This window comes from Dryobates pubescens, chromosome 18 (genome assembly GCF_014839835.1).
Source record: "Dryobates pubescens isolate bDryPub1 chromosome 18, bDryPub1.pri, whole genome shotgun sequence".
Taxonomy (NCBI): domain Eukaryota; kingdom Metazoa; phylum Chordata; class Aves; order Piciformes; family Picidae; genus Dryobates; species Dryobates pubescens.
Window position 1 is genome coordinate 5,878,543 of NC_071629.1, and position 21,172 is coordinate 5,899,714.

The window sequence follows — 21,172 nt, forward strand, 5'->3', positions numbered from 1 at the left end:
GGTAAGCCATTACATTTTTTATTTTATAATAAACTTCTCATTTTTCCCCCAAGGAAGACAAAAAAACTGTGAATGAGGCTACAGAACACCATAGTGAAAAGTATGCGAGACAGACCCTGGCCACAGGTCAGGCCAGAAAGGATCCCCACGCCCCGAGGCAGAAGAGGTTCATCCCTAGGAGCCTCACAGCCCTTGCTCATCTCCTCACATTACAGCGAGATCAACACTGCCAATGGGAGTTGGCTGAGCAGCAGAGATGGGGTTGGGTCAGGCTCTCGATGAACTGAGGTGGACACACTTTGTTCCACTCGTCCACCAAAGCTGCCAGCAGGCTGGGACAGGGGGTTAGGTGGTGCAGCTGTTTTTCATACATGTACATGGTATAGATTTAAAACAAAACCCAAACAACCCCACACATGATTGAATTCAAAGCAAACAAAAAAAGAATCAAGTGGTAGCTCTTCCTGCCAGGCCATCTCACTCTATGAGGACTTCACACATTCCTTCTCCTGCTCAATAGCTGCAAGAAAAGAGAGGTCCATTAGTCTCTGGTGCTATTTTTCTCACGTGGAAACATCCACTGGAGAAGGTTGCAGGGCAGTCACTCAGCCCCTGGAACACAGTTTTATGGTTTGATCCCAGGCAGGGTGGACAAACACTAAGTCGGAGGGTAATGAGACACATGGGTGACAGCACGTTGGGCATCTGCCTGCATCTCTCCTCAGGGAATTCATTACCTGAGGCATCGCCTCGGAACAACACGATCACACCGGCTGCCCTGGAGGGCCATACCCTGACCCCTCACCTCTCGGTCCGTGGTTTTCTTTAGGGCTGAGCCTATCTGCCCCAAACCGCCTCTCTCCAACGGATGCCCCGACAGCCAGCTCAGCACCCGAAGAGGGGACACACTCCACCGGCCGTGGCCAGCGCCTGCCTGCCCAGCAGCCTAGCACCGTGGCCGCCCCTCGGCCCCTCCGCCCCCAGGGCTGTACTCACTCTCCTTGGAGGGCAGCGTGTTCTTCTCCTCCGTGTTGGTTTTCTTCAGCTTCTTCTTGTCGAATTTCTCCACCTCCGAGAGGTCTGGTTTGTCGCACATTTTGGCTGCAAGACCTTCCCCGAGGTTAGCCAAGGTTCTCAGGGATGGGGACCGACAGACAAAGGCGGCCCGCCCAAGCCCCCGCCACGGACAATAGCGCAGGGCGGGGCGCGCCGCCGCCCCGGGCACGGCACTGCGCCGCTCCGGCCAGCCCCCGCGCCCACCGGGGGAGCGTCCCCCACCCTCACCAATAGCGCTCAGCGCGGTATGCAGCCCGTCACCCCCAGGCTCTCTGCAGCATCCAGCCAGAGGCGCCTCGGAGCAGCCCCTCTTTGCACCAGCCCTGCGTGCAGCCCCCTCCCCGGTACAGCCCGAAGCCACGTCGCGGCAGTCCCGCGGGCGGGAGAGCCGGTGCCGTTCCACACCGCGCCCTACCTGGTACCGCGCTGCTCCGGCTATTCCCGCTCCGCTGCTCTACCAGGTGAGGCTGGGGCGTGCGGCGTGGGGCGGCGCCTTAAATAGCCGGACACCGCCCAGCCTGCGCTCCCATTGGCTGTCTGGGGCCCGCGGGGCCTGCCGGGAAGCGTAGTCCCGTCTCTGCGTGGCCGCGGCCAGCTTGCGGCGGAGGAAACTGCCGCTCCCGAGGTGCACCGCGGCGCGGGGCGGGGAGACAGCGGAGCGCGGGGCGCGCTCGGGGCCGCGCGTCTGCGGCGGTGGTACCCGGGATAGGCGGCCACGGACACGTTCCCACAGCCCCCGCATGGGCACACGCACTCACACCCAGCCCTGCACATGCGTCCTTGCACACACATGCACACCCGCAGCCAGCTTGCGGACTCGCACACACAGCACCTCGCGTGCACGCCGTGCCTGCACGCCCCCAGCGCAGACATTGCCTGTGCACATGCGGGCACACACACGCAGCCTCATCCCCAGCAGCCCACCCCACCCCTGCTGCCACCTCTGCTTCCCAGCCCTCGGTGCCACTGCGAGGGGCAGCAGCATGGTCCACAGTGGACCAGGTGACTCCTGGCCCATCAGCCGAGCCCCAAACCCTCCTCAGAGGCAGCAGCAGCAACTATGGGGGTGGCTGTGCCCTGTACTTGTTCCCAGGGATCTGCTGACCACTCTCCCACACACTCACCCTGCTTAAGCAGAGCTTGTTTAAGAAAGCAAGGCCTTGGGATAAAAATAGCAGTGTATTTCCACAGCTGTGGCAGATGCTTCACCATCAGTCAGCCCATGGCCACACTGCCTGCAGACACAGGGCTTCCTAGGGAGATATGGTTACAACAGCAGCAGGGGTGGGCAAGGAGCAGACCACGCTCACAGGCACAAGCTCTTGCTTGGATATAGCAATGCAATAAGGTGTAGAAAGCCTGGGGTGCATGTGGAATAACCAACCTTTGAAAGGCAGAAAGCCAAGTCTAAGAACAGGCAGCCTACCTGTGCCTGTCTGCACTGGGGAGCAGCGAGGGCAGTAGTAGTCCAGAAGGCACCTGCACACTGGCCACCAGGATGGGGAATGGTTGGAAGGGCAGGATGTCTAGGAGGCCTTGCATGGAATGAGAAGGCATCCATATAATCATGGCAGGCTTGCCAAGGCCCTCCTGCACAGATGCTGGTGCCACAGCAAGCACAAAACTGCTGTAGACTACCAGGTGAAGCATCTGCACTATAGCAACTCACAACCACCTCCACCCAGCCTGCCAACCTCTAGGTTTCTGTCCCATTTCCTGCCATCTTGGGACAGGGACTTGCTTTCCAGCAACAGCAGGGGTCTTGGCCAGAGGCAGCTCTTTGCAGGACACAGGCACCTTGCCACTCCAGCCAGCAAGTGGGCTCTGAATTAAAGTGGTGCCAATGGATGCTGTACACAGAAAGAGCAAAGGGCAAAGTTTAGGCCCAGGTCCCAGTATGTGGTTGCTACTCAGAGAGAAGTCTGGGTGGCAAACATCCCCTGGGTAGGGAGAGAGGAAGAAGCTACAGCCAAAGCCCCCAGCCAGGCTGCTTGCAAAGCAGATTTGGCCTTGCAGCTCCCCTGGTGGGGCCAGGTTTGGAGGGTGCCACATAAGGAGTTGCAAGCCCAAGCAAGGCTGCCTTCACAAGCATCTTTCAAACTCACCCTGCAGAGCTTGCATCACAAAGCCCATCCCAAGCTGAGAAAGGGCTCAGTTTTTCCTGGACAGCCACAAGATAATCACACCCACCCACCCCACTTTCAAAATTCAAGTAGGAAATATTTTTGCCTTTATGCAAATTGCCATACAAGTGTCTTGCTGCATGCTTACACTCCAGCTGTGCCTGCCTTCCCCCTCTGTCTCTGCCTGCTCTGCACATGCTTCTCCTTTGTGGATGCTGCAGTCTGCTGGAGCTTTAAGTCCCTCGCAGGCAGCCAGCGCACAAGGCCCTGGCTCCTGTGCTCCCTACGCAAAGCCCCTCAGCAGCACCGGCTGCACCCACCCCAGCCGAGGCACAGCCCCTCTGCCACGTGCTGCACCCCCTCCATGCTGCAGCATTTTGCAGATCCTGGGGTCTGGGCCTGGGCAAAGCTGCCACAGCAGCTGCACAGGCTGGGGAATGGGAGCTCCCCTTTCCCTGAGCCAGCCACGGAGCTGTGCCACACTCCTACCGACCCCAGCCAGAGCAGCTCCCAAGCCAACCGCCTGCACTTCCAGCAGGCAAGGCGTGGGGCTGCTGCTGGGGAGCTCTGAAATCCCATCTTGCACAAAGAGCAAGAAAGGAGCTTGGATCCCTGCAAGAGCTCTTTCCCATGACAATTTGTGAAGCCTCTTACAACTGCACAACCTGCTGCTTCCCCACGTGCTCTGCTATCCCTGCTTTCAATAATGGATACCAAAAGCACCGAGACGTCAACAATGAGGGGGAAGGCAAAAAGAAGATTGACCTGAAACAGAAGAGAGTGACTGCCAGCCATTTTAGAGGAGTTTTACATTTCCCACAGAACAAGGCTGTCAGGGCTCAGATACATCCCCACTGAGGGCCATTTCCAGGAACACTTTATTTCTCTTCTACAGGAAGGAGCAGGCAGGAGGTTTTCTCTATCTGATCAGAGAGGTTTTTTTCAGCCTCCTGCCTGGAAGGACAGGCAGAGCAACACCACAGCCAGAACACCAAGACCTGAGCCCCCTTCAGCCACCACTGCCTGGCTGTGAGCCATTCTTCCCTACTCCACAGGGCCACAGTTTACTTTGTCCTGCCTGTTTTTAACCCCATCCTCCTGCACAGTCCTTTCCTTCCACCAGGGCAGGAACAGAGAGCACCAGGGCTATTGTGTCTCAGAGCAGGGCTCATTCCTGCAGTGGATTTTGCTGCTCCTTGCAGTTTAGAGAAGGGCTTTTGTTAGCCCTTAACCACTCTTACCCTCCTAACAGTTAAGTCTAGGAAACACAGACAAAAGCCACCAGCCACTAAGAGAAGTAGCTTAGTCCCAAGCTTTATCCTCCATGCAATGTGAGCACAGCCAAGCTAAACCTCAGCTGGCCCTGTTGCAAGAGGGTTAAAGCAGATGACATTCCAAGGTTCCCTTCCAAATGGCATTGCTCCATGATCTACCTTGCAAGTGACCCAACTCAGAAGACACTCCTCTCATTTGTAAGGTTGTCAGAAGCATTACAGGAAGAGGCCATAGATGTATATATGTATTTTTTTAAATAAAAGTTTAATTCCTTCATCAGGTCTTAAGTTCAAACACAAATGCTGCTGAAAATCCTCAGGCTGCTGCTCCAATGCCCTGGCTTTTGGCTCTCAGGTCATTGGCAGTGCAGCAGCAAGGGCTCCCAATGCAGGAGGCAGGAATCAGACTCTCGGTAGAGCTCAGTGCAGGATGCAAAGCAAAGAAGCAAGAGACACCTTCCAGACAAACACCAATTCTTATACAAAAAAGAAAAACCCTACACTGGAACAGAAATGTTAACAATGCCACAGGACAGGAGTTCTAGGGAGGGAGAGAAGTCCTCAACAAAAGGCACAACTGAAGAAGTACTTCCCTAGGTCTTAACTAAGCCTTTCAGTTAGTCCCGCTTACACCCCCAGCCACATGCCTCTCAAAGCCATGCTGCTTACTCCAGCAAGGAATTTCAAGTTCCTCCTATTCCCTTTTTCCTCTCCTCCAGCTCAAAAAACAAGTAATAGAGGAGTGCCAATAAAACCCAGAGCAGAAAACAGCTTGGTCTATAACCTTGTAAGAGTCCAGGAGAGACCTAACAGCTCACCTCACGATTGTCTGGTACAGTTGCTAAGAATTCAAGTTTCAGATCATGTTTATTACACCTGGGAGCCTCAGCCAGCTCTGCTTTTGGTATTTGTTTCTGGTTTTTTCCCCCCTTTCAGGCCCTTGGCTGCCTGTCAGGTGGTTGCTAGATCTACAGTTTTCCCAGTACTAGGCACCACTAGCCTCTTCAACCCATTGCTGTAAGCACTCATTAGCAGCATCAGACCCACTCCAAGGGCTTCCTCAGGTTTTGTAGTCCTGCACCCTCCTGTGCTCCCTGGTTTAAGATCTTTTGCAAGGAGCAACACTTACAAGGCAAGGCAGACAATGACCAGGACAAGCAACCAGAATGGATCAGTAACTTACAGGACAGGATTGCAGGCAATGAGAGGCTAAGACTGCTGGACACAAAGCTGCTGTGTATTATTAGGTCACCCCAGTGTCTGAGCAGGCACTTTCTAGGTGCAACAACCAAGCTACTGTGGCATAGAGAGGCTCAGTTTACTACTGTACAGGGGAAAAAAGCAAGGATGTGCACAGCAAGTCAAGGTGCAGCTATGACACACAACAGCAGCCCTCTAATTGCTAGCAAAGGTAAGAGCAAGCTGTGAAATTGAGCAACTGGGTTTAGCCACACTAGCAACTAAAAGCACACAGCCACCATGAGTCCTCTATACATGGAGAGGAATGCTGGTCCAGGATGCACCACTGTGTCAAGCAGCAAGGCAGTACTGCACAGACTGTGCCCTCACCTTCCCTTGGCTGTGTAGCATGCTACAGGGCATTGAATTTCATCTGCAATTATTAATTCAAGTCTGTCCTTTCATGGGAGGAAGCTGTAGCAGAACCACCTCCCAGGTGTCCCCCAGGGCTTCACCCAGGGTCAAGCTTGGCCAAGACACAAGCCTTCCCACTGCTCTTCAAGGGTTCCTGTCAGGTATAGAGTGGTACAACAGCCAGCAGTCTATTGGGCTTTTGCTGTAGATCCAGATCAAGGTGTGTGGGAAGTAGAGCTCCCTAGGACGATTTTGGGTATGCATGCCAGATCACCTAACCCTGCCCACAGACAAACCCTCTCCCTCCCTCCCCCCCCTAAAAAGAATTATGGCAATGAGCCACGTGTCAGTCCTGCTCTCCACAGATCTGCAGAACTGATACTCATCAATACTACTGAGCCCTAATGCACAGGGTTGCTGGTGGGAGTTGGGGAGTGTTACAGAGATGAGCTTCCCCTCCCAGCTTCCCAGTGTTGTGGGGGGGGAGATCAGAGCCAGCAGGCCTGACTTAAGCAGGAGTAGCTGTGGAGAGCTGCACTGGAACAAGCAGAGTCTTCTACTGAACTTTACAACAAGCTGAACAACTTTTGGTTTTCTTTAAAAACAAAAGCCATACAAGCAGCAGCTGACACCTGGTGTTATAATGGGACATGGCTGAATAAGTAGGAGACAGATTCCCCATTATGAGTCCTCCTGATGGCCTCGGCAAGGATCATTGAGATGTCAATCACCTGGGGGGGAGAGAAAAGACAAATCCATCAGCAACACTGAGCACAGACATCAAGCCTGGAAGGAGGGCTGGCAAGTTAGTGGTTGGTTGGCTAGTGGTGGTGAATGGTGCCACATCCAGCTGGCAGCTAGTGGTGTCCCCCAGGGATCAGTGCTGGGCCCCATCCTGTTCAATATCTTTACTGATGATCTGGATGAGGGCATTGAGTCCATCAGCAGTAAGTTTGCAGATGACACCAAGCTGGGGGCAGGAGTTGATCTGTTAGAGGGTTGGAGAGCTCTGCAGAGGGACCTTGCCAGGCTGGACAGATGGTGTAATGGGTTGGGGCAGATCCCCTCCCCACCACAGGCAGAAATAACGACTCAGGCAAACGGATTGCAAAAGTGATGAAAGTTTAAATAGAAAGCAGTGAATGTTACAGAAAACCCAAAGCGCAGTGACAAAGAAAGATCCCATCCCCACCTGAGGGTGCATGCAAAACCCCCAGGGCTCCTTCTTCCCCCTCCCTCTGCTGGGCTAGTCTCAGCTGGCCAGGCCTGAGACTGCCCGTCCCCCTGTGGCCTTGGGCCCAATCAGGCCCATGGCCGGGAGATCTCTCCCCCAGTTACCAAGTCTCGGAGAGGGAAGGAAAGAGGAAGTGCCAGACTCCGCACTGGATCTTATAGTGGTGCAAAGAATTATGGTAGGAAATACACAATTTCCTGTGTCCATCCCTCTGGGCTGGACTTCTGGACACAGGAAGTGAATGCACCAGGGGGGCACCCAGCTCAAACTACAACAGATGGGCAGAGTCCAAGGGCATGATTTAACACCTCTAAGTGCCAGGTTCTACACATCAGCCACAACAACCCCAGGCAGTGCTACAGGCTGGGGTCAGAGTGGCTGGAAAGCAGCAAGGCAGAAAGGGACCTGGGGGTACTGGATGTACTGGATGATAGTAGGTGGAACATGAGCCAGCAGTGTGCCCAGGCGGCCAAGAAGGCCAATGGCATCCTGGCCTGCATCAGGAACAGCGTGGCCAGCAGGAGCAGGGAGGTCATTGTGCCCTGTGCTCAGCACTGGTTAGGCCACACCTTGAGTCCTGTGTCCAGTTCTGGGCTCCTCAATTCAGGAAAGATGTTGAGTTGCTGGAAGGTGTCCAGAGAAGGGCAACAAAGCTGGGGAGGGGTTTGGAGCACAGCCCTGTGAGGAGAGGCTGAGGGAGCTGGGGTTGCTTAGCCTGGAGAGGAGGAGGCTCAGAGGAGACCTTCTTGCTCTCTACAACTCCCTGAAGGGAGGTTGCAGCCAGGTGGGGGTTGGCCTCTTCTTGCAGGCAGCCAGCACCAGAATAAGAGGACACAGTCTCAAGCTGTGCCAGGGGAGATTTAGGCTGGATGTTAGGAAGAAGTTCTTCCCAGCAAGAGAGATTGGCCATGGGAATGTGCTGCCCAGGGAGGTGGTGGAGTCACCATCACTGGAGGTGTTTAGGATGAGACTGGATGGGGTGCTTGGTGCCATGGTTTAGTGGATTAGATGGTGTTGGATGATAGGTTGGACTTGATGATCTCTGAGGTCTTCTCCAGCCTGGTTAATTCTATTCTAAGAAGAGTTCAAACTCAGCATCCAAATTTCTAGATGCAGAGAAATGACTTCTGCACACAGGACTGATATATTGCCATGTAAATGCTGAATACATTCTACACAGAGCATTACAGTAACTATTTCTCTGCTAATCTTTCTCAGGATGACAGTTTACTGTCACCTCTCTGTGCTGAGGCTCCCTAAGCCTCCTCTGTTTACACTAGGCCTATCTTATTCACTTTGTGCAGAGAAGTTGGAGGAGTCTAAATCAAGGCCAGATCTCTTCCCTCGAGTCAGGAGGCTTTACCACCACTGCCAGCAGCCTAACAAAGGCCAAGCTGCTGTGCTGCAGCTCAGCTCCCAGTCATTGTGCTGGCTCCACCTGGTGGGGTAAATCCAGTTAACAGCAGGGAAAAGTGAGGGGCTCAGTAAAACTCAGCTCTGAACTCCAGCAGCTAAAGCATTTCCATGTGTAGCCTCAGTAAGAAGCACCATGCTGACACTGCAGTAAACTGAAATCCATATTGAGTGTTTTCCTCTGCCTCCTAAGGAAGGAAAGAAAAAAACCCAGCAGCTGTAACTGGCAGACAGCAGACAGAGCATGAGACACTTAAGAGAGAGCCTTTAGTCTGGATTTCTCAACAGGGAACATCAGATGAGGGCTTATGTGAGAGCCAGAAGAATTATTCCACTGCAGTCTTTGGCTGTAGCTATTTACACACTGGGTTTGCCTACATTAACTGTAGTGTGGAGCTTGGAAAGCAGTTGAAACATCAGGCATCTTTTAGATGTGCTCAGCTGCAGGAACATCACCCAGAGCTCAGTGTGAAAAAACTGCAGCCCAAAGGCAGTTTGCAATCAGCCTGTCACTTTCAGAAGCAGCTTAAAATTCACTGTAGCTTCAACCAGATGAGCTTCCTTTTTGCCAGATGCTCAGTACAGGGATTCCACTACTCTCACACCACAGGACTGGCTGACTCTTAGCTGCCCAATTCACTTCCCAGAGCTTCTCCAGGTGTCTGTCCCCCATATCTGTGCTGTGAAGCTAGAGTTGAGAAGTCCTTGGCTGTGTTCATGCCATAGCAGAACCTGAGGCTTCTAATGGACCTATTATGCCTGAATGCTCAGGTCAAGCTGCAACACCCAACTGTCCTTCAGCACAGGAAATCCCCAAGTCCTGCCTAGCGCAAGTTGTACAGCCAGCACTGCCAACAACTCCAGTAGCAATGAAACCGCTGTCAGCACTAGACAACAGCAGAGGTTCTCTCATCACCAGCAGAACAGACAGGCACTCCCCAGGAGTGACAGTAGATGCTCACCTGGATTTTGGGGCACTGTTTCATCTTGTCCTCCTGGGGTATTGTATTTGTGACTACAACTGCCTCAAAACAGGCGTTGTTGATGCGAGAAATCGCCGGCCCAGAGAAGATCCCGTGGGTTAGGATGGCATAAACTTTGGTGGCTCCAGCTGACACAAGCCTGCAAGGGTTGGGGAAAGAAGGGTGAGACATTCTCAGCAAATGTTAAGCTGACATCAGTGCAGAGCACAAGCATGGAAGGAGACAATACAATATGCTCAGGGGACAGCCCACCTTTGATTCCCTCCTCCAGCCCACCAGTGATTCACAGGAAGAGCACAGTGTAAGCAGTAATCATAAACCCCACCAGAGGCGAAGTACACAGCAAGAAAAAGGCTGTTCTCAGCCCTGGGACATTTGTACTTCTGCAAACACAAGGCAGCAGGTATTTCATACTGAGTGCTGCATATGCTGGTGCTTCCAGTGTAGAGGGCTTGAAAGAGATTAAAGCTTGAAAAGCTTACTCCTAACAGGAAGTCTGATGTGTGACCATAAACTGATGAACCAGGCAGGACCAAGTTCTACTTAGCATAGTCACTGATGGCCTAGTGGAAGACATTTTTGACATAAGCATGTCTCAAATACAGAAGACACTATGGTCTGCCAGTTATTCCCACTGGAGAGAACTTCAGCTAGGCTTTTGACTTGTTTTGTGTGACACTAGATAATCAAGGAACTTACTTTGTGAAACTTGACAAGCAATCAATCTGATTCATGTGCTACACAGCACTGGAACTCGCTACACAGCACTGGAACTGACATGGGGCAATGGGTACAAGTTACTCCTGGGGAGGCTTCTGACTGGTATCCAGAAGAGAGTTTTTCCACAATGAGAACAGTTAGGCCTTGGAATGATCTCCCAAGAGAAGCAGTGGATTCCCCCAGGTTGGTGAGTTTTAAGAGTCAGCTTGGCAGGGTGCTGGGGCAGCTCAGCCAGCTCATCTAGTCTGCACTACCACCTAGAAAGCTCGGAGCGGACGACCCTTGGGGGTCCCTTCCAACCTGGCATTCTGTGTTGCATTCTGATTTAGGAAAGAGCCAGTCAGCCCTACTCACTTGTCTGCAGCATGACAGATGGTACCACAGGTGTCTGCCATATCATCTACCAGAATGGCCACTCTGTCTTTGACATCACCCACCAGCACCATGCGATCCACTTCGTTGGCCTTCTTGCGCTCCTTGTGAATGAGGGCGAAGTCTACGTTTAATCGATCTGCAATGGAGGTCACTCTGAAGAGAGAGCAGTTTCCAAACAGCACTTCAATCAAATCTCTTTCAAAAAGCCATTGACCACAAACTGACAGAGCAGTAAGAGAAGCTGTCACCACCTCACTGCTCCCAAACAACGAATAGAAGGCGCTCTGCCACCTCAGTTTCCTTTCAAGCAGTTGAGCTGCGATCTCTGAGCTGATCCCTCCCCAGTGACAGCAACCAGATGAAGATAAGGCAGTGTTTCATCCTGACCACCCTAAATTACTTTGCATTTAAAGCTCCAAACAAGCTTTAGCCATCAAGTTTGGCAAATTTGAAGTGATCAGAATGCTCTGGATATTGTCATCTCTCTAGCACTGTGTTGGAAAGGCTTGAGTTGTGCCATGACAGAGAGTGCCTTGCACTTATATGAGCATTCAACTGTCATGCACAGAAGTGCAGGAGTACACATCCACCACATCATGTTTACACAGAACAACCTTTCTACTAGAGAGACCTAAGCTTTACAGTGACTCCTAGTCTCAAGCAGATCAGATCTATCAGTCCAGGATCCCTGCATGACAATGAAGCATTGGGTCTTGCAGTATCTCCATAAAATACTGCACCAGCTAAGATTGACACATTTCAGTTGGATAAAACCTTTGGAAAAGGTTTTATCAGGAGTCAGATTATAGCTGGCTGAGTTGGCATTTCATATACTGCACAGTGAAACTACCTACAGAAGTAGGTCTTCTCCCATTCATGGGCAATAAACACAGCTAAAGGAAGACATACATTCCACCTACAGTGGTGGAATCTCTTGGAGGTAAAAGATAGCTTTAACACTCTAAAGTATGTGAATCAGGTCAGCACACCCCAACATTTTGGTGTGACAGTCCTGGATTAAAGAATATGCCTGGGTCCCTTTGCCATTCCCTGATGCTTAGGCAAAAGCATCAAAGCAAAGCCTAGTTTCTCCTAAGCAGCAGCTGAGAGCATTCTAAACGTGCCCACAAACTGACATGTTTATCTGCAGAAAGGTGGGAATCAAGACTATCAAAGTAGAAAGGTGCTGTAACTGCCCTGGGTTTGGCTAGGAGAGGGATAATTTTCTTCACAAGAAGCTGGAAGGGGCCAGAGCAAGGAGCACAGAACCAGCCGGTGGGGTGTTCAGTCCCGTACTGACATCATGCCCACTGTGTAAGGGGCAGGCTGGGCAGGTATCCAGTGCAGAGACCAGTGTGCTGTGTGTCACTCACTTGATTATTGCTGTTTTTCTGCCTTTCTGGGGGTTCTACTACGCTCTCCTTAGCTCAACCCATGGGGTTGATTCTCTGTCCCATCCCATAGGGAGAGCAAGCAGCCACACAGCGCTTCAGTTGCTGCTGGGATCAAAGCACAACCTGCTGCTGCTTTTTGGAAAGGAACCACCTATCTTCCTTGCTCTCAGGGAAGAGAGAGAGCAGCAGCAGGCTAAAGTTTCACTACATATTCAAATCAAGAGTAATAAAGTAAAAAAATGCCTCAGTAAGACTAAGCTTAATACTGCACTGCAAAGAAGACTGCCTGGATAAAAGTGTATCATTAACCAGCAGCGGTGTCTTGGCACAGGGTGTGAGCCACAGGACTGCCTCCTTCAACCTGCATGACTACCCTTCTACAAAAGGTTGTTCTAGTCCAAGGCATGCAGGAATTGTGCAGTTCATATGCAGCTGTGGTTCTAGAAGCTATTTACCTCTCCATGAAACCCAAGAAACTTTCTGAATGCTCCCTGGGAAGAATATCTGACCACTCTTCCCTAGCTGCCACAGACTGTCTCACAGGAGGCAGGCTGGCAGAGGGAACCTGTGCCTTAGGAATGAGGTCACACACCCCCTCAGGAATTCATGCAGATGCAGCAGTTCCTGAAGCTAGCTGCCTGATAGCTCACCTCTTGGCTCCACCAGCATCTGGTGAAACAATGGTGCAGTTCTTCCACTCTGCAATATTCTCCTTGATCCATTTCAGAACAGCAGGCTCAGCATATAAGTTATCAACAGGAATATCAAAAAAGCCCTGCAAGGAAGAGAAGAGCAACAAATGTAGCTGAAGGTTACATTCCAAAGAGAAGCTGGAAGAAGCCTTCTATATGATCAGGCATGCAGCCACCACCTTTCCACAGCCTTCAAGCTTTCCTCTCTACTTCTCTTCAAGCAAGGGCAGCAGCCTTTGGGATACACTTAATGGCAATGTAAAAAGTCCTCAGAGCTGGAAATGGTTTAGCAGCATACACAACACCTCACATCTGACATCTTCACAACATGAAACTAGCTCTAACCTAAGAGGCTGCAGAAAGCCAGCACCAAACACATTTTCAATGTCAATCTTTACAGCTCACTGCCTGCTCTGTTTACATCTACAGGAGCTCTATGGAAAAGGCTTGAGTAACAATGGTTTTCAAATGCATGCAGCTGGTTCCACAACTTTACAATGACCCAGCAGGCTCCTGCAGGCAAACCTCAAAGGTCACTAAAAGCCACCAGTTAATAGTGGACAGGAAGTAATAAGCAGGAGACTAGAGGTGGCTACTCTAGAGACAAGCTTCAAGGTACAGGGGTAAAAGGTCCTTCCTACCATCTTTATTCCTTCTGTGCTCAGCAGCTACAAAAACCAGGCTGAAACTGGCTGGTTTCAGATGCTGGGGATCTTACACACACAAATCCTATCATTCAGCTGCATCTCACCATTGCTGCTGGTGAAAGGTCACACACCATCACAACTCTGAGCCTCTTAGGAAAGAGGCAGACTGCCTTGGGCTCTGTTCTTTTATTTCATGGTGTTTCTGAAAGTCTTCTCAGCTGTGTCTCCACAGATTTTTCTCATCTGAGACAAAGTATTTTGGGGCAAATTACACTGGAAGATCTTTTATGAAGTATGAATGGCTGCATTTTCAACTTCACCACCAGTAGGTATCTTACCTTTCTGGAGCCAAAGTGTTTGCAGCAATACAACAAATATCCTCCCCTCTGCTATACCTCTTCCAGTTGCCCTGAGTTGATTTCTTGGTCTCAGAGCACTTGCTTCAAGTGGAAAGATAAAGGACTGATAATATAGCACTTGATGCCCCTCTTCTCCCTAGTACACACTCTTGCCACTTCTCATACACAGCACTAGCCAAGGCTGCAATTGATCTGTTCACTATGTCAGCAAAACTGATGAGCAATTTTCAGTTCACCTGAAGATGGGAGAGGACCAAGGCCAACTTATGCAGAAGGGTGGAGTGAATGGGTAAGTGAGATTGCCCATCCTGCCATCAGCAAGTTATCCAACCTCTCACAGCTGTGCCAGTAGGCCTGGAGGCACAGCTAACCTCAGGGCAGCAGGGCCAGTATCAAACAGAGCACTGCTCCTTTCTCCCTGGCAATTCAGTAAAGATCAGAAAGCTCCAATAAATATTTAAGAACACTCTTGATAAAGCCATCCTCCATCTCAATTTCCTCAAAGGACCAGTTCAGAACACACCAAGTTACTGTGTGGCAATAAAGTTGCACAGATCATTTACTAGCCAAACATTCACTTACACAAGACTGAAAATGCTTAGCCCCCCAGGGAAGATCTCTCATTTCATTTACAGATGACCTCATCTCCCTTTACTCTCCTAAATGATTCTACCCTTCCCAAATGCCAGTCACTGCTGTGTCCAAAAGAACAAACAAAGGCAAATTGCTGGGAAAACTGCAGGGCAGTGAAGAGGTTGAGACTGGAGCAAGTACTTTGCTGATTTTAGCTCCTACCTGAATCTGAGAGGCATGCAGGTCCATGGTGATTATGTGATCTGCACCCGCTACAGACAGCATGTTTGCAACCAGCTTGGCAGAGATTGGAGCCCGACTCTGGTACAGGAGGAAAAACAGTATGTAAGACAAGTTCAGCTCTTTCATCAAGACATCAGGTCTTCCACTCCTAGGCAAGGATTCACAAGCAGTTACTGACAGGAGTACTGGGTAGCATCCCATCTTTTCATCAAGCAGTGATTACAGCCTGGTGTATTTTCAGTTAAGAAAAGATGAACTTTCAGTCCAGTGCCCTGAGGTTGAAAGACATTAAAATAGGTTTTATCTCCTGCTCTACATATTTGATCTCATCTAATCCTTATCCAGCAGTCAGGACTTTCAAGGTGTGCATTCTTCTTCCCAGTAGAAACCCTTACCACATCTCTTACCTTGTCCTTTTTGTCCTGCCGAGCGTAAGGGAAGCAGGGTATGACAGCTGTGACTCTGCTGGCTGAAGCGATCTTGCAGGCATTTATCATGATAAGGAGCTCCATCAGATTGTCATTGATCTCCCCACAGCCACTCTGCACGATGTAGACATCCTCCCCTCGCACACTCTCGCCAATTTCCACGCTGGGAACAGATGAGGAAAGGGGAGTTGGATGCAAATGCAAACCAAAGCAGCCATTCCATGCGCCTGCAGAGCAACCAAGGCATTGCACTCCCAAGGCTCTACGGCTGACAGCATCACACAATCGAGGGTTGAGGTGGAACACTGTTGCTTATTTGCTCAGTAACTATTTTACATTGCTCACTGATCAAATTTAATGGTTCAGTCAGTAAGGCTAAAAGCACTCAGTGTGAGCTCTCGATCTCAGCACCAGCTGGGCACGTAAACACCCCAGAGCAGGCCTTGCTCCCTCGAATCAGAAGTGCAACCAGCGCAGCTAAAAGCAGCAGTGTACAAAGGCAGCAAGAATGATGGCAGATGAGCACAGAAAGCCAAGCCAAACTTTTATCAGAAGCTATGCTGCAGCTGATTACTACATTTAGTCAGAACAGCTATTCACTGGCTTGAACAAAGAAGCCCTCCAGCATTTCACTTTGGAAAGGCTTTTGGGGTTAATTTCCTCCTGGATGTAATGCACACTAATCCTTGCTGATGAAGGGCCTGAACACAAGCCAAAGGTCCTGTTTGCTAGCAGCAAGCCACCAGCTTCAGCATGCGTATCAAGACAGCTGCACTAGGGGCAGTTGGAAGGAAAGCAGTAGTCTTAGTTTTGAGGTTTCCCCCAGGGCAATGGGAACAGGCTCCAGCATTTCATGATTGAAGAAGCCTGCTACAGATTTGGAAGTAAACAGAAGTCGAAGACAAAGCTCTTCCACAGTTTCTTCTTGCACTGGAGATGCTGCAGACTGCTGCCACAAACTCCAGGAGCAAGTACAGACAATCATCCAATCTGACTCCTAATGGCTTCATTTATAGAGCACCTCAGCTTTCATTTCCCTCCTTCCTCCACATTCTTGATGCCTGCTAGGTATTTATATTGCTACTGCTCAACGTCTGTCAGCAGGCAGCTGTCATCCTTACTGCACAATGACTACAGCACACAACAAGCTCTCATGTAGAATTTCAGCCAGGTAACTTCAGACACCCTTCTACCAGCTAAGTGTCTGAATTAACAGTAGTTGGCATACAGGTGTTATCTCCAACTGTAGTAATGGTCTAATATTAAGCTGATTCAAGACATTTATTATACAAAACAATTAATTATTCTGTTAAAACAATCTTACTTTTGTTGGGAATCATAGAATCACCCAGGTTGGAAGGGTCCTGCAAAGGTCATCTAGTCCAACCCCCCCTGCAGTGAGCAGGGACATCCTCCACCAGATCAGGTCACCCAGAGCCCTGTAGAGCCTGACCTTGACTATCTCCAGGGATGGGGCCTCAACCACCTCTCTGGGCAACCTGTTCAAGTGCTCAACCACTCTCATGGTGCAGAACTTGTTCCTAACAACCAACCTAAATCTCCTCTTCCCTGATTTCAAACCATTGCCCCTTGTCCTGTCACTGCAGGCCTTTGTAAACACTTCCTCTCCAGCCTTCTTGCAGGCCTCCTTCAGGTACTGGAAGTATCAGTTCACTAGGGTAAATAAGATGTCTGTTAGGTCTTAAGGTCACATTACCTGCTGACACAAGCTGATGGGTAGCCAACTAGATAGATGCAGAGCAATGAGAACTGTGCAGTGGCTGTAAGTCAAAGAGCCTCTTTTTACAACTCTCCTCTACAAGTCTTTGTACTACCTCTGAAGTCTTCAGTTGCAAGCAACAGCAACACAGTGCTCTACATCATGTGCACATCCTGGATGCTCCTGGAAAAAACAACACTGTCTCCAGAAGAAAGGAGTGGGTTGGAGCACTCATTCAAGGTTCTTTGTATTATACTGTGTGGTGTATAAATGCTTAATATACCTCTCTAACCCAAGTTTTAAGGGTGTTGAGTAATTTTTAGCTTCTCAAAGCAGGATGGTAGCAAGACTTACAAAGCATAAATATAAACCAGGATGAATCTTAGGTTTCAGAGTCTGGGGGAAAATACAGACTGTGCGACAGCAACTGCATCATGGGCTGCAAGGCAGTGTCAGCCTCTGATCTTTCCTGAATGATTTTCTCAATAAAGACTCCGATGCTCTTCAGCACAGTTCAAAGGCACCAGGTACACTCTAAGCACAAGACTGTCAAGAGTCAAGTCATCCCTGTCTCGACTAGGCATAGGATAGACTAATCAGCGTGGGTGAAACCCCGGGACGGGGCAATCCCATCAGCTCCCAGCTTCTGGAGCGACTGAGACAAGGCTGGTGAATTCTACCGCTCACAGCAGCCGGATGTCCAAACCTTTTCCTCCAGGTACAGGCGCACCGCACTCCGCAAGGCGCAGTGCGACCACTGCCCCGGCCCGCACGGCAGACAGATGCTTTGGAGCGGAGGCCGCTAGAGGCACGTCCCGGATTGTGGAGCAGCCCAACACATGGCCCACCGTCGGGAGCCCTCCGGGGAGCACGCAGCCCCGGCCTTTCCCCACGCGAAAGGCCAACCTCCCGGGGCTCCGCCGCTCACGGGCGTGTGACGCTGTGCCAGGCCGGTGGCTTCCGCTCCCTCTTACCCAGCATTCAGTAAGCTCCGGCCCGGCACCCAGTGGCATGATCACCACGCTGCCCCATGGAAAGGGGCTGCGGACAGGCGGCTGCTCCAGCGGCGCTGCATGGGCGCCCCCTCGGCTGAAGGACGCCCACGGGAGACCGGGCTCCGCTCGCGGCCCGTGCCCGGAGGCTGCGCAGCGGCTGCCTGCAGGGCGAGCGCGGTATGCGCTCCAAGTGTCCGGCCCTGCACAGGGCACGGGCAGGAGCGCCAGGCAGTCGTTTACACAGCGTGGCCGCCAGCGAGCCACCGCTCCCCCGGGGGCAGGCCCGGCCGCAGGGCGCCCCCGCACTACAAACCCCAGCAGCCCTTGCGCGGGGGCAGCGCAAGCCCCAGCGCTGCAGCGCCCGACGGCCCCCTGGGAGCTGTAGTACGGCCCCGCCCCACTCACCACGTCTCCTGGTTGCTGAACTTCTTCGTGACCACCTTGCCCAGCTCCAGGCCCAGGCGGTCGGCTATCTTCTGGGACAGGTCCTGGTGCGAGCTCCCGCTGAAGATCTTGATGTTGGGCATGGCGGCAGCTGCAGCTGCGGCTCCCTCCTCCTCCCCGCTCCACTTCGCACCGCAACCGGCTGCGGCACGGGGACCCACCCGCCTCCTGGGTGAGGACGCGGCAGACTGAGCACAGGGCACAGCACCGCGTACCTACTCCGCCATCTTACCCCTTCCCGCCCGCCGCGCGGTCCCTTTATAGACTCCTCGCCCCCACGGACACGCCCCGGCGCGCGTCACATTGGCTGCATGGCGGCCAGGGGTGGGGCTCCTCGTGCCCCCGCAATGGCGCGAAAGGCCGTTGGCGTGGTCCTGCCGCCTAGCTACCCACCTCCACAGCGGCCCCTGGGGGGGCATGGGCGAGGGACCCCCGCGGGGGGGTGGGATGTAAGGCAGGGAGAGGCCTACGATTGGTTAGCGCGGCCGCCGGCGGAGCTGGCCGCCAGCCCTGCCCCGTAGGGCCCCCCCCGGGAGGGACGCCCGAGATTCGTTACTCTCGTGATTGGCAGGCGACCCCCGCTCCCCTACCCGCCCGGCGGCCATGATGGCTCCCCTCCTTCGGGGGACGCGCCCGGGGGACGCAAGGAGGAGGAGGGAAAATGGCCCCTCTCTGACCGCAGAGGGCTGTGCCCGCGTCCCCCGGCCGGCCTCCGACCCCGGCGGGTGAGGGCCTCCGCAGTGACGGGGCCAGGGTTACCTCAGCATGCCAGAGTGCCCGTGCGTGCTGCCTCCTTCGTCCGCCGCCGCGGGCTGCCGGGGCCTGCGGCGCGCTCAGCAGGCGTCAGCTCGGCGGGCTGCGGGAGCAGGGTGTAACGCAGCACCACAGTGACATGACATGCCGTGCCGGCGTCACCTCGCAAGGCGCTGTACCCCTCCACCGAGCCGGGCTGCTGCACCCGGCGCCGCACACGCACCCCACGGCGTCGCCTGGCCACGCCGCTGGATGCTGCCAGTGGGAACGACCCGGGCAGCCGCGGCACGGCAGCCGCGGCGCCGCAGCCGCATCTGCGCGGCTCTTTCCCGACCGCGCGGTTGTACCGCACCAAGCAAAACCCCGAGCGGTGGGGTGACGGCCTGCGGAGCCCCAGGCCTGCCGCAGCGGCGGCCGCCAGCTGTGTACCCAGCGTTCCGCCTCCCTTGTCATTTTCCACAGCGAATAGGTGCCCATAGGAGAAGCCGCAGCTTCTCCAGCACGAACGGGCGCCTAGGCTGCAGGCTGCGCTGGCTCAAGGACAAGCGGGGAAGGAGCAGCTGCCTCCCTCATCAGCCGCACCCCGAGCGTCTGCTCTGAGCCCGGGGCTCGGAGCTGGCCCCCGGCTGTTAGCTTCAAAGGTCGGCTGGGGCCGTGTGTCAAGTTGGAGCAAGTTTTCAGCTTTTGAGGGATCGTGCTTATCTTCTTCACCTGAAGATAAAACCTTTTGCTTGTCTTGCAAACTACTAGCCTACAAAAAAAAAAAAACACCCGAATATTTGATTTTCTTTGCCCTTCCCCTTCGAGCACGCCGCGCTCAGGAGCAGGCTCCCTGTGCAAGGAAGCAGCGGCTTCTCGCAGGTCCAGCCGGTGCAGCAGGTCTGGCTGCAAACTCGGCGAGGAAAAAGCACCATGAAGTCTATACGCCACAAATTTCTGCACTTGTCCCCAGGATTTTCAATAATACTTGTCTGCAATTTAAATGTTCTGTTGGAAATAGCCTTTGGCCACGTTTTGAGATTAAAAATAACATGGCTGTGGTGGATGCTCTGAATTGCAAATGCAGAGGTGCTTTTGTGTGTGTGTGTGTGTCATCTGGATCATTCTTGAAAGCTATGTGGTTACTATTTTAACAGCCCATTTAATGTGGTTATTTATATATCTATTGTTGCTGTTTTAGTTTGGGTTGGGGGTTTTGTTGCTGTTTTAATTTGGGCTGGGGGGTTTGTTGCTGTTTTCGTTTGGGTTGGGGGTTTTTTGTTGCTGTTTTAGTTTGGGCTCGGGGTTTTGTTGCTGGTTTAGTTTGGGCTCGGGGTTTTGTTGTTGCTGGTTTAGTTTGGGCTCGGGGTTTTGTTGCTGGTTTAGTTTGGGCTGGGGGTTTTGTTGGTGGTTTAGTTTGGGCTGGGGGTTTTGTTGCTGTTTTAGTTTGGGCTGGGGGTTTTGTTGCTGTTTTAATTTGGGCTGGGGGGTTTGTTGCTGTTTTCGTTTGGGTTGGGGGTTTTTTGTTGCTGGTTTAGTTTGGGCTCGGGGTTTTGTTGTTGCTGGTTTAGTTTGGGCTCAGGGTTTTGTTGTTGCTGGTTTAGTTTGGGCTCGGGGTTTTGTTGTTGCTGGTTTAGTTTGGGCTGGGGGTTTTGTTGCTGGTTTAGTTTGGGCTGGGGGTTTTGTTGCTGTTTTCGTTTGGGTTGGGGGTTTTTTGTTGCTGTTTTAGTTTGGGTTGGGGTTTTTTGTTGCTGGTTTAGTTTGGGCTGGGGGTTTTGTTGCTGGTTTAGTTTGGGCTGGGGGTTTTGTTGCTGGTTTAGTTTGGGCTGGGGGTTTTGTTGCTGGTTTAGTTTGGGCTGGGGGTTTTGTTGCTGGTTTAGTTTGGGCTGGGGGTTTTGTTGCTGGTTTAGTTTGGGCTGGGGGTTTTGTTGCTGGTTTAGTTTGGGCTGGGGGTTTTGTTGCTGGTTTAGTTTGGGCTGGGGGTTTTGTTGCTGGTTTAGTTTGGGCTGGGGGTTTTGTTGCTGTTTTAGTTTGGGTTGGGGTTTTTCTTGCTGGTTTAGTTTGGGTTGGGGTTTTTCTTGCTGGTTTAGTTTGGGTTGGGGTTTTTTTGTTGCTGGGTTAGTTTGGGTTGGGGGTTTTGTTGCTGGTTTAGTTTGGGCTGGGGTTTTTTGTTG

General features: G+C 52.2%; 2 protein-coding genes across 3 annotated transcripts; both read right to left on the bottom strand.

The window, feature by feature from the left end:
- LOC104306351 (thymosin beta-15A homolog) lies at window positions 1-1,566 on the bottom strand. Of its 2 annotated transcripts, none has more exons than XM_054169440.1 (3): window positions 1,472-1,566; window positions 997-1,101; window positions 1-520 (listed from the first exon to the last, which is right to left on the bottom strand). In XM_054169440.1, exons 2-3 carry the CDS (start codon window positions 1,094-1,096, stop codon window positions 483-485), a joined length of 138 nt encoding a protein of 45 aa, XP_054025415.1. In that variant the 5' UTR covers window positions 1,097-1,101; window positions 1,472-1,566; the 3' UTR covers window positions 1-482. The 2 variants fall into 2 exon arrangements, with proteins under 2 accessions (XP_054025415.1, XP_054025416.1); XM_054169441.1 differs by having other exon boundaries at window positions 997-1,110; window positions 1,472-1,534.
- Window positions 1,567-4,707: 3,141 nt separating this feature from the next.
- Window positions 4,708-19,237, bottom strand: PRPS1 (phosphoribosyl pyrophosphate synthetase 1). The gene is made up of 8 exons (XM_054169427.1): window positions 19,026-19,237; window positions 18,228-18,434; window positions 15,087-15,270; window positions 14,659-14,757; window positions 12,816-12,940; window positions 10,751-10,924; window positions 9,656-9,815; window positions 4,708-6,777 (listed from the first exon to the last, which is right to left on the bottom strand). Exons 1-8 carry the CDS (start codon window positions 19,031-19,033, stop codon window positions 6,685-6,687), a joined length of 1,050 nt encoding a protein of 349 aa, XP_054025402.1. The 5' UTR covers window positions 19,034-19,237; the 3' UTR covers window positions 4,708-6,684.
- Window positions 19,238-21,172: the final 1,935 nt, after the last annotated feature.